This window comes from Fragaria vesca, linkage group LG1, assembly GCF_000184155.1.
Source record: "Fragaria vesca subsp. vesca linkage group LG1, FraVesHawaii_1.0, whole genome shotgun sequence".
In the NCBI taxonomy this organism is placed as follows: Eukaryota; Viridiplantae; Streptophyta; class Magnoliopsida; order Rosales; family Rosaceae; genus Fragaria; species Fragaria vesca.
This window is the reverse complement of record NC_020491.1, coordinates 12,888,598-12,904,080: the sequence shown is the minus strand read 5'-3', so window position 1 is coordinate 12,904,080 and position 15,483 is coordinate 12,888,598. Positions and strand designations below refer to the sequence as shown.

General features: G+C 36.0%; 2 protein-coding genes across 2 annotated transcripts; one reads left to right on the top strand and one right to left on the bottom strand.

The window, feature by feature from the left end:
- Positions 1–414: 414 nt before the first annotated feature.
- On the bottom strand, positions 415–2,276 carry LOC101308215 (transcription factor bHLH96-like). The gene is made up of 3 exons (XM_004288109.1): positions 1,619–2,276; positions 1,015–1,449; positions 415–692 (listed from the first exon to the last, which is right to left on the bottom strand). Exons 1-3 carry the CDS (start codon positions 2,087–2,089, stop codon positions 591–593), a joined length of 1,008 nt encoding a protein of 335 aa, XP_004288157.1. The 5' UTR covers positions 2,090–2,276; the 3' UTR covers positions 415–590.
- A 9,001-nt stretch (positions 2,277–11,277) lies between these two features.
- Positions 11,278–15,320, top strand: LOC101307924 (glucan 1,3-beta-glucosidase A-like). Its single transcript, XM_004288108.1, has 10 exons — positions 11,278–11,548; positions 11,686–11,801; positions 11,912–12,031; positions 12,620–12,808; positions 13,092–13,250; positions 13,608–13,777; positions 13,862–14,014; positions 14,263–14,615; positions 14,847–15,026; positions 15,151–15,320. Exons 1-10 carry the CDS (start codon positions 11,473–11,475, stop codon positions 15,225–15,227), a joined length of 1,593 nt encoding a protein of 530 aa, XP_004288156.1. The 5' UTR covers positions 11,278–11,472; the 3' UTR covers positions 15,228–15,320.
- The last annotated feature ends 163 nt before the right edge of the window (positions 15,321–15,483 follow it).

Here is a 15,483-nt window from a genome sequence, read left to right as displayed (position 1 = left end):
ATGCAATCGATTAAAATCTTGAAATCTCATTCAACCACAATTTTATGAAATTGTTGCACTCCGGCTCTAAGTGATATTACGATTTCTAATTATACAAATACGTTTCACTATCTAGCACTAGAATCTGGCCGGCCGGTGTTATGCAAGCAGTTACATAAGAGATAAAATCGATATAGTCCAATACAGTAGTATCATAATCCAGTAGTTATGAAGGTATCATATCATAGATATTCAGTTCAATCATGATTTAGTTATGTGATCAGGAGTAGCAACAAGTGCTGCATTTTACGTTAGTTTTTTTTTTTTTTTTTTTTTTTTTTTTTTTTTTAAGTTCTAAAGATACGCAGCAATAGCTTTGTACGTCATAGTTTACTTTTTACTTTAGATTCTTGACTCATGAACAAGCATATAAGTAGGAAACGACTAATCATTACAATTTAAATTCCAATTCATAGTTCGCAAGCAATTAATACTTGGAAAATATAATAAACATATATAACCTAAGGTGTTCTAATTTATAACGAGTTACATAAAAGCGTAAATGCATATATCATAGTGCGAACAATACTAATTGAACAAACAGATAAGGGTTATTGAGGTAAGAACTCGGCCTCTTCTTGAATCCTTCCCACCATTTCATACACATCAGCTGCAATCTCATTCATTGAGGTCAGCTGAGAATTATCTTCAACCTGTTCATCATCATCCAAAAATTTCAATAATTAAAAATCGGTTCAACTTTCGTAATAAATGACAACAATACAATACTCGTTCGACTTAATTAAAACTGATGGGATCAATTTTGGTGTTGATATGTAGTTATCTGATCTGAACTTAAGTTCTTATCAACTTTGGTGTTGAAGGTATACTGAAAATTAAGCTTTTTCAAATAAGAGAGTTTGATTTCGATCTTCAAACGATTTAATCAATCAAAATATCAAATAAAAATACGTACAAATAAACCAACTATTCATTTCAATGATTTTTGCTCTGTTCTTTTTATTTTTAACTAACCTTGACGCTGAAAGAGTAGAGGATCATGCTATCCATGCTTGTAACGTTAAGGTGAAGGATCACAAGACGCAGAGAGTGCAACCCAAGCACCATCTTTAAAAGCTGTCTTGGGTGTCTTTTCAAAAGCACTTTGATGTTCGCATGGCTTTCTACCATTGTTACTTCCACATCTGCAATTGCCCCCGACTGCTTATCCCCCGTTATCTCGTGGGGATGCACCAAGTTGTTGTTCATGTACTCGCTATGGCCATGGCCATGGGTGTTCTTATTCGAACAAGTCGAGTACTGAGGGAAGGTGAAAAAGCTGGAGAATATGGAAGCCAAATCCAAATCTGATTGTTGGTTGGTTCTTCTGCTGGCTTCTAAAGATTGCAAAAGTTGCTCAAGCTCCTTCACAAAATTTATGGCTCCTCCTATGATTGATGCTTGGTCACCCTAGAGCCAAAACAGCCAAAAGCAATCAGTACTCGCAGAACGATCAAAGATTACAAGAAAATCTCACATGTCCGGGCATATATCAGACTCTGAAACATAATCTAATGCGTTGTGTTCTTATTCATATATAACCCCAAAAAGCATAACATCCCAAACATCCACTACTTACCCTTTGGGAATAGGAAGCAGGCATCATAGAACGCAGTACGGACAGATAGTCATTCATGAGCTTCCTCCGATTGCGTTCAACAGCAATGTGGGTGATCCTCTGACTCTCCACCTCTTCCTTGTTCTTGATATTTCTCGTGCGCCGCCTCTTTCTCCGGCCTGCGACGGCGATAGGGCTAGAGAAAGAATTGTGGGAGTTGAAGTTGTCGGTGCAGGTTTCCGGCTTGGAATTGGAATTAGAATTGTCGTTGTAGACACTTTGCTTCACCACCGGAGACGGTGTACAGTACCCCATAAGGCCTTGCCCTACAGTATTACCATTGCTGACCATATCATGTTGAGCGTAGCCTTCTTCTTGATGATGATCATCATCTCCTCCGAAACCAAAGCCATGGTCCCAAGATCTACTTCCTCCTAGAAAATTTCCATAGCTAGATGGGTCTGACTGGAACACCACAGATTCTAATGCCATTCTCTCTCTCTTTCTCTCTTCACGGACTATATGAAACCCGAGACGGTCAATATATTCCAATATGGGAGATGCAAAGAACTGGTTCTGTGTTTATGGAGGTCTGATCTATCTCTCGCTATAATTTAAAGGGGCTGAATATATAATCCTCCAACAAACACAAAAGACTAAACTCATCATCGATTGGCTTCCAAGTTGCAGCGACACTCAAAATATTATATATATATATATATATATATATATCAAGTTGGCAGAGAGAGAGTGTGAGTGTACGTATGTGTTTGTGCGATTTCATTTCATTCTCTAATAATTCCGTGATTATTTAGTTCTTGCTTATATATAATTACTCTAAGTAATGAATTGTTTCTAAATGCCAGTCTTGACTCTTGACACATCGGGGGTGTGATTATTCTTATCAGAGCTAGCTTGAGGTGGTGTGCTGCCTATGTTTTCAGAAGTAGTATTCGATCATGATCGGAAACTGTCGGTTGACGTAAGACGGTGTCTGGCCGGAAGTACACGTGGAGTGTTGATTACTCGAAGAAGCAAAAGCCGATGGAGAAAGGGAGGATGGGTCAGTGTGAGTGTGCCACAGTACTAGTTTGTTGTCGGGGGAGAATCCATGGGGGAGTGACCACACAGAGAGAAAGAAAGAAAGAGGGACAGAGTCTGCACCAAGCAATCATCCATGACAAAAAAGGCCCTTTCTTTCTTTCCATTTGACTGACTGATTCAATATTGTACTTCCCCATACTAGGGTTTACCTTCCGTAATTAGATATTTCTCCTAAATTAGCTAGGGTTTACGTTCCTGCTTACCTTTAGGGTTTAGTAACATAACTCCATGTACATAGATTCACTGCAAGTCTCTTGCTACATCAGACTGATTAGAGTATATATACGTTTAGCGTATGGGTTTTCCTTTGAAAAGTTTGACAACGTTAGAGATCGAGGATAAGTGATCGGAATTATGATGTTACATATTAAAGGTAAGATTACCAAATTATAAAGTGTTTCCTTCACCTCAATTTATATATGAACTCAATCATGTCTAGCTTTCCTCTCCTCACCCCATGTTTTAGCAGCTGACCTAGCTAGCTTGCACCGATATTATATATCCTTAATTTTAATAATTGTTCAGCATACAATTGTAGGTGCATCTATAATTTGATTTAATCATCAAAATTATACTTCGATCTGCATGAATAATTGCTAATAGTTTTAGCATTTTTAGATGAACCATGTTCAAACATTAACTTAAACTCGTGTCTCGAATTCAAGTTTCCCTCCCTCTAATGAAGTATTGAAGTTCAATGATTAAAACATATATCTTGTGGATCCTGTATGCATGTACAGGGTTCAGTCTTTTAGCCCGATTGATCGAGCTAGAATAAAAAGTTAAAAACACAGATACTGTTCTGACGTCGAAACAACATGCATTTCTCAGCTAGCTGATCATCTAGACTGCTTTATTTTCTTAAATCTAGCAAATATTGCCTTCCCGGCCAGATGACATATATTCCTCTTCCCCTCCTTGCGAGGAATTAATTGAGTGAGCATGTCAGGAAGAAACAAGACACATTAATGGTGCGTCCCAATTCTACGATACATATATATGAGTGCTCAACAAGCTTGCCTACTCATTATCCACCCATCACTAGAATTAGTTACATTAATTGGAACTGGTAGAAGAAATAACTAATATAAACAAACTTAGGAGTACAACTGCTGACAAATTGTTTTCTTGGTGAAAATTATTAAATTGGATTTGGTTAGATTTGCATATATGGTAAAGACAAGGTCATGAAAGAGAGAGAGAGAGGGGGGACATAGCACCTGATGTCACACACTAGCTAGTGATACATCATATATCATATAAGGTAAGAAGTATGATCCTCGATATATTTTGAATCTTTTGATGCTGCTACATTAGCAAATAGATAACAAACTATGTAAGATATGACATAAAACTTGAGACAGCCACTGTTATTAGGAGTATATTTTAGAAAGAGGAACATTATTTATAGAGAACCCGCGCAGATGTGATAGCAGAGTGAAAAATATGTTCTTACTTCTTACAACCTAATTTTAAATGATTTGTCGTGCTTTGTGTCTATTCGATCTCTTTTCCTTTAGGAATATAAACGAGGCGTAAATATGTTACAACTTAAAAAATAAAAGTGCCGACTAGAATTAATAAGACTTTTATAAAAATCAATCAAGTGAGTATATAGCACGGCTAGTATCCATTAAGCATCATCATTTGGGGAGATAAGACCTTATGGAGCTTAATCAAATGTGAAATTTCATCTTAAAACTGATATTTATGTTTACGTCAGTTGTCATTTGATTCTCTAAAAGATTCGATCTGAATGATCAATTGTACCATATACTTCTATATATATCCTTGGTTTTGTTTTGTGACTCGCAGATAGTAGACAATGATCATTAGAGAATAATTAAAATTGGGACATATAACTTGCCTTATCTTGACTTGAATGATTGATTGTTAATGAGATAATGTCATCATTTACGTCTTAAAGAAGCTACGAACACAATTGATTAGATATCGATCTGTTTCCGTTCCTAGCTCTGATCGATCTGGACTTTTCTTAAGGACGCGTTGTACTATAGTTATTCTCTTATGTTAGAACCCTAGCTAATTAAACTAGTCTAGTAGTCAAATTCTATATATGCGTTCTAATCAAGGGAATCCGTTTCCTCTAATCAAATGGCCTACAGATTTGTTTGGTTGTGAGGATGAAGTTGAAGTTTAATTGGTTGATTATGGCAAAGTATGTAGTCTGTTAATAAGTAGAATCTTAATCAATGATTTGGGAACTACGTACTTCAAGTTCCTATTAGCTGGAATTTCGTGGAGGATTAGCAACCTTGGTAGAGGACAAAAGCCTGAAGGTATTAATTGACCGGAATGTTTAGGAATTTCGTGGAGGATTAGCATATATATACGGGGGATTTTCATATACACTTAATTTTGAAGAGTGGTTTTAAATAAAACCCACATAATATTCTTTTATGATGAACATCTAAAATGTATCAATTATGATACATATTATGTCTTATTTTTTTATAAATTTTACACAATTGCCACTATTCAACTATAACATATAAACATAATAAATAAGCTTAATTGATGTTTTCTTAAATACCTTGATTATGAGTTTTTCTTTTAACACTAACATTTTTCAATCAATTTGCAAAAATCATGCGGTTTTCTTTATTTTTATGAAAAAATTTAGGTGAAATGAACACATTCTATGATCTATACATAAGGTAAAATATAATATAAATAAGATATCTGATTATTAGAGTAAAATAAAAAAAATTTATAGTGTTACCGTAAGCCTTAAGCCCTAAACCATATACTATACCCTAAACCCTAAACCCTAAACCCTATACCCTATACCCTATATCCTAAACCCTATACCCTAAACCCTATACCTTATACCCTATACCCTATACTCTAAACCTATACCCTAACCCTATACCGTAAACCCTATTACCTTAACCCTATACCCTAAACCCAATTTTGGGTTTCTTCTTTTTATATATATTATCATATCATGTCCTACTTAATATGTACATTAGAAATGTAAATGTTCTCTCGATCAGGATGAGATATGATATAATAATATACCTAAAAAGAATAAAATTAATCAAAGAACAAGAACGTGTACCTTACAATTAGACATTTTTCGACTATGTAGAGAGACACCAAATGTGAGCTTAAGAATAAAAAGAATCATTCTATTAAAAATGACATACTTCTATATATAACATATATATACACTCAAGTTAGTAATAACAAGGTAAGAAATTAAATAATATAATTGATTATGATAAAGTTAAATCCAACTAAATTTTAGCTCAATATTTGAGTTTCAAATTAATGCTAAAATTGAGAAAGATACCAAATTTAGCTTTATATCGTTTGAAGGGCAAATCAGAGAAACTGAAAAATGAAGAAAACTATTAATTATAGACATATGCTCTATATAGTAAGTTTGCTTATGTGGAGTGGGTGTGAAATGAAAGAAAAATATGTATGGGTTTATCTTAAAAGAGGTATAGTATTTTGGGTTTTTATCTAATTTTCTCTCTTTATATATATATATATGCTTTCATATTGGTCTTATATATGCTCAAATGCCTGTTGATTGGCAATAGCTAAATATAGTTGGAAAAGCTGAATAAATTTGATGAAACTAATTCTTATGGAATAAATCGGTGGATCTGCAACTACAGTTCACAGTAGTCTGTAACTCTGTATAAAGCATTGGAAAAATATAGGGTGATTGGTGTATCATATCCAGCAAGTGCCGATTGAACGTAAGCCATTTTGTACTACTGTGGCATGCTCATTTAACATTCAACTCAGCAATATGTTTACCTGCGATAGATTACCCGTGGTAGCACTTCACTGTTTTGCTAGCTCTCTCTATCGGGCACAAAAGAATTCCTAACAGTTCCCTTCACCATGTTCATGCTTATATCGATCGACGATCTCCTTCCACTTAACTAATAATGCTAATTAGGAGACTTTCAACTTAAAAGGACGCTGCAGGTTTGGACGCCCAACTACTGCCCCCACAATTGTTGGAACTTGGAAGTACTCGATCAGTTTTCATTGTTAATGAGCCTCGCATAGGCAGACACGTACGTTCTTAATTATTATGCAATTGGCAAGTGTACTGCATCTTCATTTTTTGGACGTTGTAAATGTGTACCGCATTATTCCAAACTTGGTAATAAGCTTTCAATAGGCAACTTGAAAGAATTAGAAATTAGTGGCTTCAGATTCATTTTGACCTAATTTCACGAATCCTGATCCTCTTTTTTTCTTTTGTCTTTTTTTCAGATCGTGGAAGAAATGAAAGACCCTAACCCAAATATATCTCACCTGGATATTCAGCTGGTTTATATTGGCATGAACAGATCACATCAAGTACTATCCTCGCCTGGAAAATCAGGTTTATATAGACATGTACAGATCACATTATTCACTTAATTCCCATCAGAATGTATCGATGTACCTTTGTAAATACATAATGAGCGTGTGTGTGTGTGTGTGTGTGTAAGTAGGTATGAGTGTCTGGTATAAATATCTGTGAGGCGATGTTAGATCAGTGAAAGAAGAAGATATATAGCTATACATTCTTGTAGGCAACAGTAAGACTTTGCCCCTTCGTTCATAGGATCCAAACCTTCAAACGACAAAGCTGACAAATGATCATCACATCATCACGACAATCATAGCACCATGATGAAGACTAATCAGCTAGTAGTGTTCATATATACTAATTTTGAGTTTTGTGCAGCTACTTGCTATAAACAAACCAAATCGAAAAAAGGTGCATTGAATTATCGATCGATCCCTTTATTTGTTTCAGAATTGTAAACCCAGCAGTCACCTCATAACCTTTTTCCATCCTTTTCTTGACTAGTGATACTTGTGATATCGTTTCTAAATCTATAGTCGCATGAGGGGAGGGGGGCCTGGGTAAAGATACAATGATACTTGTGAAACTACTCGATCTGCTAATTGGTTCCTTTCCATGCAGAAGCACCGCTTTACTGATATGAAGATTCAAAGGTGCATGATTATACAAAACAAAAACGCAGCACTTTATAGCTACTTCATGTGTGCAATATATATTAGAACCTACAAATCTTAGAAGCACTATATATGGTAGAATTAATACTTTTAATTTGCAACAGAAATATATCTTACAGATTTCTTTTCTTGATGACAATTGTTTGTGTTGGGTACGTTGTGCTTCTGTTTTGTGTGACATAAGCTCCAGTGTGGACATCAATGGAGTACGTATGACATGCAGATATCTGCATGAATATGAGAGAGATCTCATCACTTTCGTCCTGACATGCATATCTAAATCAAGCCTTAAGATTTGATATATGTTGTCTCATTCTCTTGTCCAAGAATGTCCTATAAATTCACCCAGTCAAATTTGCTCAACCCGATACCTATCTATCCTGCTGCTATATATCCACAGTATCCACCGGTACCTTTATTCAGACCAGTCCAGTACTCTAGCTTGTTCTCCATCCGGAGTCTTAGTCGTCTTGAGTCCGGCGGACATTCATGACACATTATTGTAGGTGGATCGAACATATAAAACTGATATGTTGAGACTTGAGAGTTTCAAATCTACATGATGTGCATGTTAAGTCGTCAATTCAAGACTAAGTAGTGAAGTTTTACAATAGGGTTTAAATTAATTATTATTATAAAAATAATTATAATTAACGAAATAACAACGGGTTTATCTTATGATTAAGCGTACTATATTCGTTTCCGTTTTCATTTTAATTAATGTTATATAGGTGCCCTGAACCCAGATGAAACTACAAAAACGAAGATCTTCATCATCTACTTATCTTGCAAATTGAAATAGTTTATAGCCCACCGGAAATTGACATTGACACCTTTTGGTTTCCAATAAGAGAAAAGGTCGAGAAAATGACAGAATACTTGACCGTTAAATAATGTAGTAGCATCTGGGTGAGTAATCTCTAATCTCACTTAACAACAATATTAAGTAAGAAACACCCAAAAACAGTGGAGTAGTGATCCACATCGTCATGAGTGGGATTTGAAGTTCCAGAAAGACAGAAAGCAATAAAGTTTCTGGGATCTTGTCAAAAAGAAGAAGAAAATTAAAAGAAGATTGCTTATGGGATGAGAAGAGTCGGAGATAGTAGTTTATAGGCGTAGCTATAAGATGGATCATCAACCTATTCAACCCAACTTATTGGGCTCATTGCACTAGTCTATGAAACATAACCATCAAGTTCACCGAATTTTTTCAGTTTACTACCCTGAACTTTAGGTCTAAAATCAGTTTGATACCTCATTCTTTTTTTTTAATCAGTTTCATACCTAAACTTTCAAAATGACATCAATCTTAACTAAAATGACTAAAATAGCCCTGGTTAATCTTTTTACCCTCTCTCTCTCTCTTTCCCTACCTCCAAATCCACCACATGGCCGACGCCGGCATCCACCCCTACCACTAGCAATGGGCCCCAACGGCAGCCCCTCCTCCTCCCCCGGCCGTTGCGACGGTGCTGCCAGAGAGAGAGAGAGGGTAAAATGATTAACTTAGGGCTTATTTTAGTTTATTTTGGTCGAGTATTGATGTCTATTTTGAAAGTTTATGTATAGAAACTGAGAATTAAAAAAAAAAATAGAGGTATCAAACTAATTTTAGACCTAAAGTTCAGGGTAGTAAACTGAAATTAACTCTTTTTTCTTCTTGAATCTAATTGTCAAATAACACCCTAAAAACTCATAGTTACAAGTTTTTAGATTTTTTTTTTTAATAGAAGGTTCATATTAATTATTAGATGACCAGCCTATGAGCCTAAAATATGGCTAGAGACTCTACTGAACCGAAATAGGAGCATGGCGGGTAAACAACCATATTCCTATACCGGTAACAACAACTCATTATAATCCAATCAACTCACACATAGCAAGCCCAATACAAATTACAATAACCTCGTTTCCTAAAACGCATACATCTATAATTTCACAAGTCAAAACACGCAATTGTGGCACAAGTGAAAACATAGAAGCAACTCAGGATGAAGTTATTTTTACCTGTACTAGGCATGGAAAAGAAACACACAAATAATCATTAATACGTATATACAAAGTAGTATTCACTTAGTCATTAACTGACCAAATAAACTTTGCTCAATCACTCTTAGATTCACATTCACGAGTTAAAAATGATTATTCCTACCATTGAATTTACATCCAAGAATGGTTGAACATAAATTTCTAGGCATAACATAATAACACATGACACAACATTAAGAAAACATCTAAACCGTGTCAACAAAAACAAATAAAGAAACCATCTAATGAACTCGTTGACATGTCCATATCCATTCCATGTGAGTGCTTCCGAGACCCGTCTAAACTAGTTTAGGGTCGTTAAGAAACCATCTAAGCTCTCTTTGAGACATAACAAGGTCATAATGATTTCAAAGACTTCCAAGAGCATATATCTTGGTCCCAAAGCTCATTGCTAAAAAATATGGTATCTAACGAGCTAGAAATGGGATAATATTTCGTTCGTTGTCTTCTTCACCTGCCCACATTGCCTTCGGAGCTGCCAAGCAACTTCAATTATACCAGCAAGCTAATCCTACTCATTATCTCACTACTCTCTCTACTGGAACTACTTGTATTAAATGGAAGCCCCCTCCTTCTCCTATGCTCAAAGTTGACTTTGATGGATCTGTCATTCTGTCCACCGTCCCTGTGGGGCTGCTGCCGGCTTCGTTGTCCGCAATTCTTATGGTTTGCCTGTTCTCGTTGCTAGTCAAAATCTTGGGCATATAGACGTATATTTTCCTTGCTGAAGCAATCGCCCAATCGCCCTTCGAGATGGTCTTCAACCGCTCACTCAGCACACAACTCAACCACTTTTACGGGAAGGCGACTCAAAAATCCTAACTGAAGCCGAACTTAAAACACCTTGGCGCATTAAAATGGTCGTTCGAGATATCAAAGCCCTTTCCGACGTTTTGATGTTGTTTCCTTTAAACATGTTTGGCGTGAAGCCAACTTTTTAGCAGATAGCCTTGCTCATTGAGGTCATTCTCTTTCTAGTCCTTCAGTTTGGTTGTCTTCTCTCCTCTCTCCCCGACTTCTGTCTTTCACCTTGATGTGCTTTGGGGGAGATTGTTCTCGAGACTTTGTGTTGTAATTTATTAACAAGATTGCTTAAGCATGCAGCCTTCTACATAGGTTCAGCTCGACTTTGACGGAGAAGTGGAGAACATAACGAGTAAAGTAGACCCATCCTTTGACAATATAATGATCGCATATATAACTGAACAGAGGTTTATTTCAACCCATTCCCATTTTCTGAATTTGAGGAGAAGAAAGCTGGGAATCGAAAATGAAGCCAATCCAATATAAAGATTTAACGTTCTCTCTAGGTAACGCTTGCTCCTTTCCAACCATTTACAAAGAAGTGAAAGAACCCAACCCCACATTACCAAACAAAATCTAAAGCAAAGGTACCCTTTTTACCTCCTTTTTCCAATTGTACAACTCCATGTGCACTCTTTTGGAACACTGTCCCTTTTTTCATTCTTTTCCTCCCTTCAAATTTGTTCTTTTCTTCCTCTATTTTCTTAATGCAGAACAAGATCATATTACTTTAATGAAAGGCAGGCAATCCGATGATCTTTGTGCTTGTTTACAAAGTTGATTTTGGTATAAAAAGTGAGTGACAAGGAAGGAAGTACTGAGATTCTGAAACTCTTTCTTTACTGGGATTTATAGCTTTCTAGCAGATGGGTTCTACATGAAGCCCAGCATTCTTCATGGAAGTTGTTCTTGGCAAATGGGTTTGCGCATTTCTACTCTGCTCTTGGCTCATCTTCTCTGGTGTATACTCAGGTGAACTCCAATGCTTTAGTTTCTTAAATTCTTTTGGTTCTTCCTAAAAGGTTCAATCTTGAAGTGATATCAATGTGCAGAAAATTAATTATTATTTTGGTTTCTAAGAATGTGAGTGTTCTATTTGTTGATCCTAGTGGTGAGATTACATGGTGACTCTAAAGTGAGAGCTGTAAATTTGGGAGGGTGGTTGGTGGTGGAAGGTTGGATCAAGCCTTCACTTTTTGATGGCATTCCCAATGGAGATATGCTTGTAAGCATCTTTCCAGAAATCTATTTCTGATTTTCAGAATGCTTGGATTTTTTCTTGTATGGGTTCTCATTATTGTTTCAGCTAACTGATATGTGGACATTGAAATGTAGGATGGAACAGTGGTACAATTAAAGTCGGTAACTTTGGATAAGTATGTATCTGCAGAAAATGGGGGAGGGGCTAATGTTTCAGTTAGTAGAGATGTTGCATCTTCATGGGAAACGCTAAGGGTGAGATGCTCAATCAATGGCTGCAATTTTTTTATTGGTTTGCAAACTGATAATTAGGAATTGAATGATCTGCAAACAGAAAAGTAGTTGTCTTTCCTATCAGTTCCCCTTTTCAGAAATATGAATAGATAGTGAAGTAAAGAGGCTAATAGCATATCCAAAGTGCAAACAAAATCTATCCTAACTTAGCAGATTTTTCTGCAATCTGCATCATAAAGTTTTATCATAGGATAATACATTTGGTATATTAAAGACATTATGAGGTAGCTCTACATAGATATCATATTTCTTACTGTTGGTGTTTTGAGCTTTTTAGGTAGTTAATGGCACTGTTAAATAGTAATTGTATTAGTTAGGTGTCAGTTTAGATTGCTTTTTCCCGCATATCTTCTTTCTGGATTCTTGATGATGTCCATTAGTAATATTCTTAGTTAAGTATCATAGGTTAAATAACTTTTTTCTGCACATCTTCTTTCTGGATTATATACTATGAGATTGTGAATCAGTAATATACTGTAAACCTGAGGTCCTCATTATATTGTGGTTCATGTTACTTATGCTTATGCTGTGGTTTTTGTTCTCCTGCAGTTATGGAGAGTGTCTGAGTCAGAATTTCAATTTCGCACTTCACTAGGGCAGTTTCTAACTTGTGATGGTGCTGAAGGTTGCTCTGTTTCTGCAACTGCAGTATCACCTTCAACATCAGGAACATTTTACGTTGAGAGATATAACAATGGGAGGGTTCACATCAAGACAATGAGAGGCACATATTTACAGGTTTGAATTTTAATTCCAACCTTGGCTGAAGTATGGAAAAGTTCCAGATTATTACAATTAAAGTGAGGAATTGAGCTCTTGCACTTATGATTCTACTATTATTCATCTAAGATTGGATTTAAATAAGGCTTGAGGGCAGCTGCACCAGCCATTTATTCAAAAGAAAATAAAAGATTGGAATTAAATATCGATGCTGTTTTTGCTATGGATATATTGACATGCCATATAAGACTATATCTGTGTCCAATGACTCCGCATACAAATAACACATTAAGCCCTACAGGCTACAACGGAAAACCAGCTTGTGGCAAACTATCCAGGGAAACCAGAATGGGATGATAATGCTGCCACATTTGAAATGACCATTGTTGCTAATGAATTGCATGGAGATTACCAGCTTGCAAATGGATATGGACACGATAAGGCCAAAGATGTTCTTAAGGTATCTTTGTAACTTTTCAGTTGCCATTGTAATTAGTGGAGTCCTAGACTTTCTAGGATATGTCAGATATGTTTTGCTTCCTGACTGATTCTACTAACACAACAAATGATTGCTCAAAATGAACTGTTCTAATGAACCCCTGGAAATTCAGTATTCTATTTATTATCTATGGAAACATACTTGACATCGGACTTTTGATTGTCATCTACTTTTGCATCCTCAAGTGTCTTGCCTGTGTTATATTTCTTGCATATTGTCTCATCGGGTGTCATTATTGCAGTATGTAGCTGATATTAAACATTATTGCTACATTAGAAGAACACCATTATTTGACATCTGAACCTATTTAAACTGTAGAGACATAGGAACAGTTTCGTCACTATAGGAGATTTCAATTTTCTGTCTAGACATGGAATAAATACTGTGAGGATCCCTGTTGGCTGGTGGATTGCTTATGATCCAGATCCTCCTGCACCATTTATTGGTGGAACTTTGGAAGCTCTTGATAATTCATTCTCATGGGCACAGTAGGTTCTTTTTTCCCCTAATTTTGTTCAGACTCTTAAACTTCACATTCAGTTCTGATGTCGTACAATAGAATTGTGCTGCAGATCATATAATATTAGGTGCATCATTGACCTTCACGCGGCTCCTGGCTCTCAGAACGGGATGGAACATAGTGCTAGTAGGGATGGTTCAACTGATTGGCCTACTCCAGATTCCATTTCACAAACATTGCACGTTATAGACTTTCTAATTTCCAGGTATTTTTCTCTAAGCATTTTTGAATTGCTAAACACATATGCATTTCTGAGCTTTCTTCTTTTGTTTCGTCAAACCTTTTAAGTTGAGTATTGTTAAATAGATAAAAGTCATATTCCACCACCAAGTAATTTCCATTTTATTTCCCTTTTACTTTGCAGTTTTATTGCACCTGAGGTGCATCTTCTGCAGTTAATTCATGGCCCTCTAGAGTTCAATCATGCCAAACATGAATTTCTTTGACTTTTAGGTATGCAAGACAGCCTGCTTTGCTGGGAATTGAGCTTTTGAATGAACCATCTGCTGCTACTGTTCCATTGGACACTTTAGTTTCGTATTACAAGCAAGGCTATCAAGTTGTTCGGAAACATTCATCAACAGCTTACGTAATAATTTGTCAAAGAATTGGCAATGCAGATCCATTGGAACTATTTCAGGCTAACATCGGCTCACATAAAATCGTGGTGGATTTGCATTATTACAATCTTTTTGACAATTTCTTTTTCAACATGAGCCCTACGGATAATATACAATTCATATACAAGAAGAGGGAAACTCAATTGCAGGCCCTGAACAGTGCAAACGGTCCACTTGTTTTTATTGGTAAGGCATGATCTCTTTTCTTCATTCAGCCAAGACCTTATTGACTTCAAGGTCTTACGTCTGCTTCTGATATGAAATCTGAGCCTCAACAAAATGACAATTGAAATGAAACTTCACATTCACAGTCAATGTTTGTTATGAATTCATTCTTGTTTGCGGTTTTCTGAAGCTTTATTTGTAAAGTTCCAAGTAGTTTGAGTTATAGAAGTGAAAATGTACTTTTGTTTTCAGGAGAGTGGGTCAACGAGTGGAATGCAACGAGTGCTTCTCAGACAGATTATCAAGACTTCGGGAGGGTTCAGTTAGAGGTTTACAGTGCCGCTTCATTTGGATGGGCTTACTGGACACTGAAGAATGATAGACCTCACTGGGATTTTGAATGGAACATTAGAAACAATTATCTTCAATTGAGTAATTGTCTAGACTTGTCTGTTCTTTGTCAATATAACTGACATCTTTGAACAATTATCTTCAATTGAGTACTTCATTATGCATTAACCATGTTCTTAACAGAAACTTTTTTCTATATATGCAGGTAGTTCGCCCAACATACGGAGTTTTAAGGGTTTAGTGTTGCTTGTACTGCTGTTCTATCTGCATCATATCTTGTGAGTTATGACAGATGACACCAGTGATGAATGATGAATAGCAATTGAAGAGAAATTACCTAAATGCAGTTTCTCTTTCATTTCTGCTCAACCATCAGTGTTTCATACCGTAATGCAAATTTGTAGAGTCTAATAAAATTGTGGAAAAATAGTATCTACAAAAATGTCATTGATTCTGTAACATTCGAGTCTCTACTGTATTACTCTCAAGTCAATGATAAATGAGAAAAAAAAATCCTAATCTCTGTGCTCCCACTATT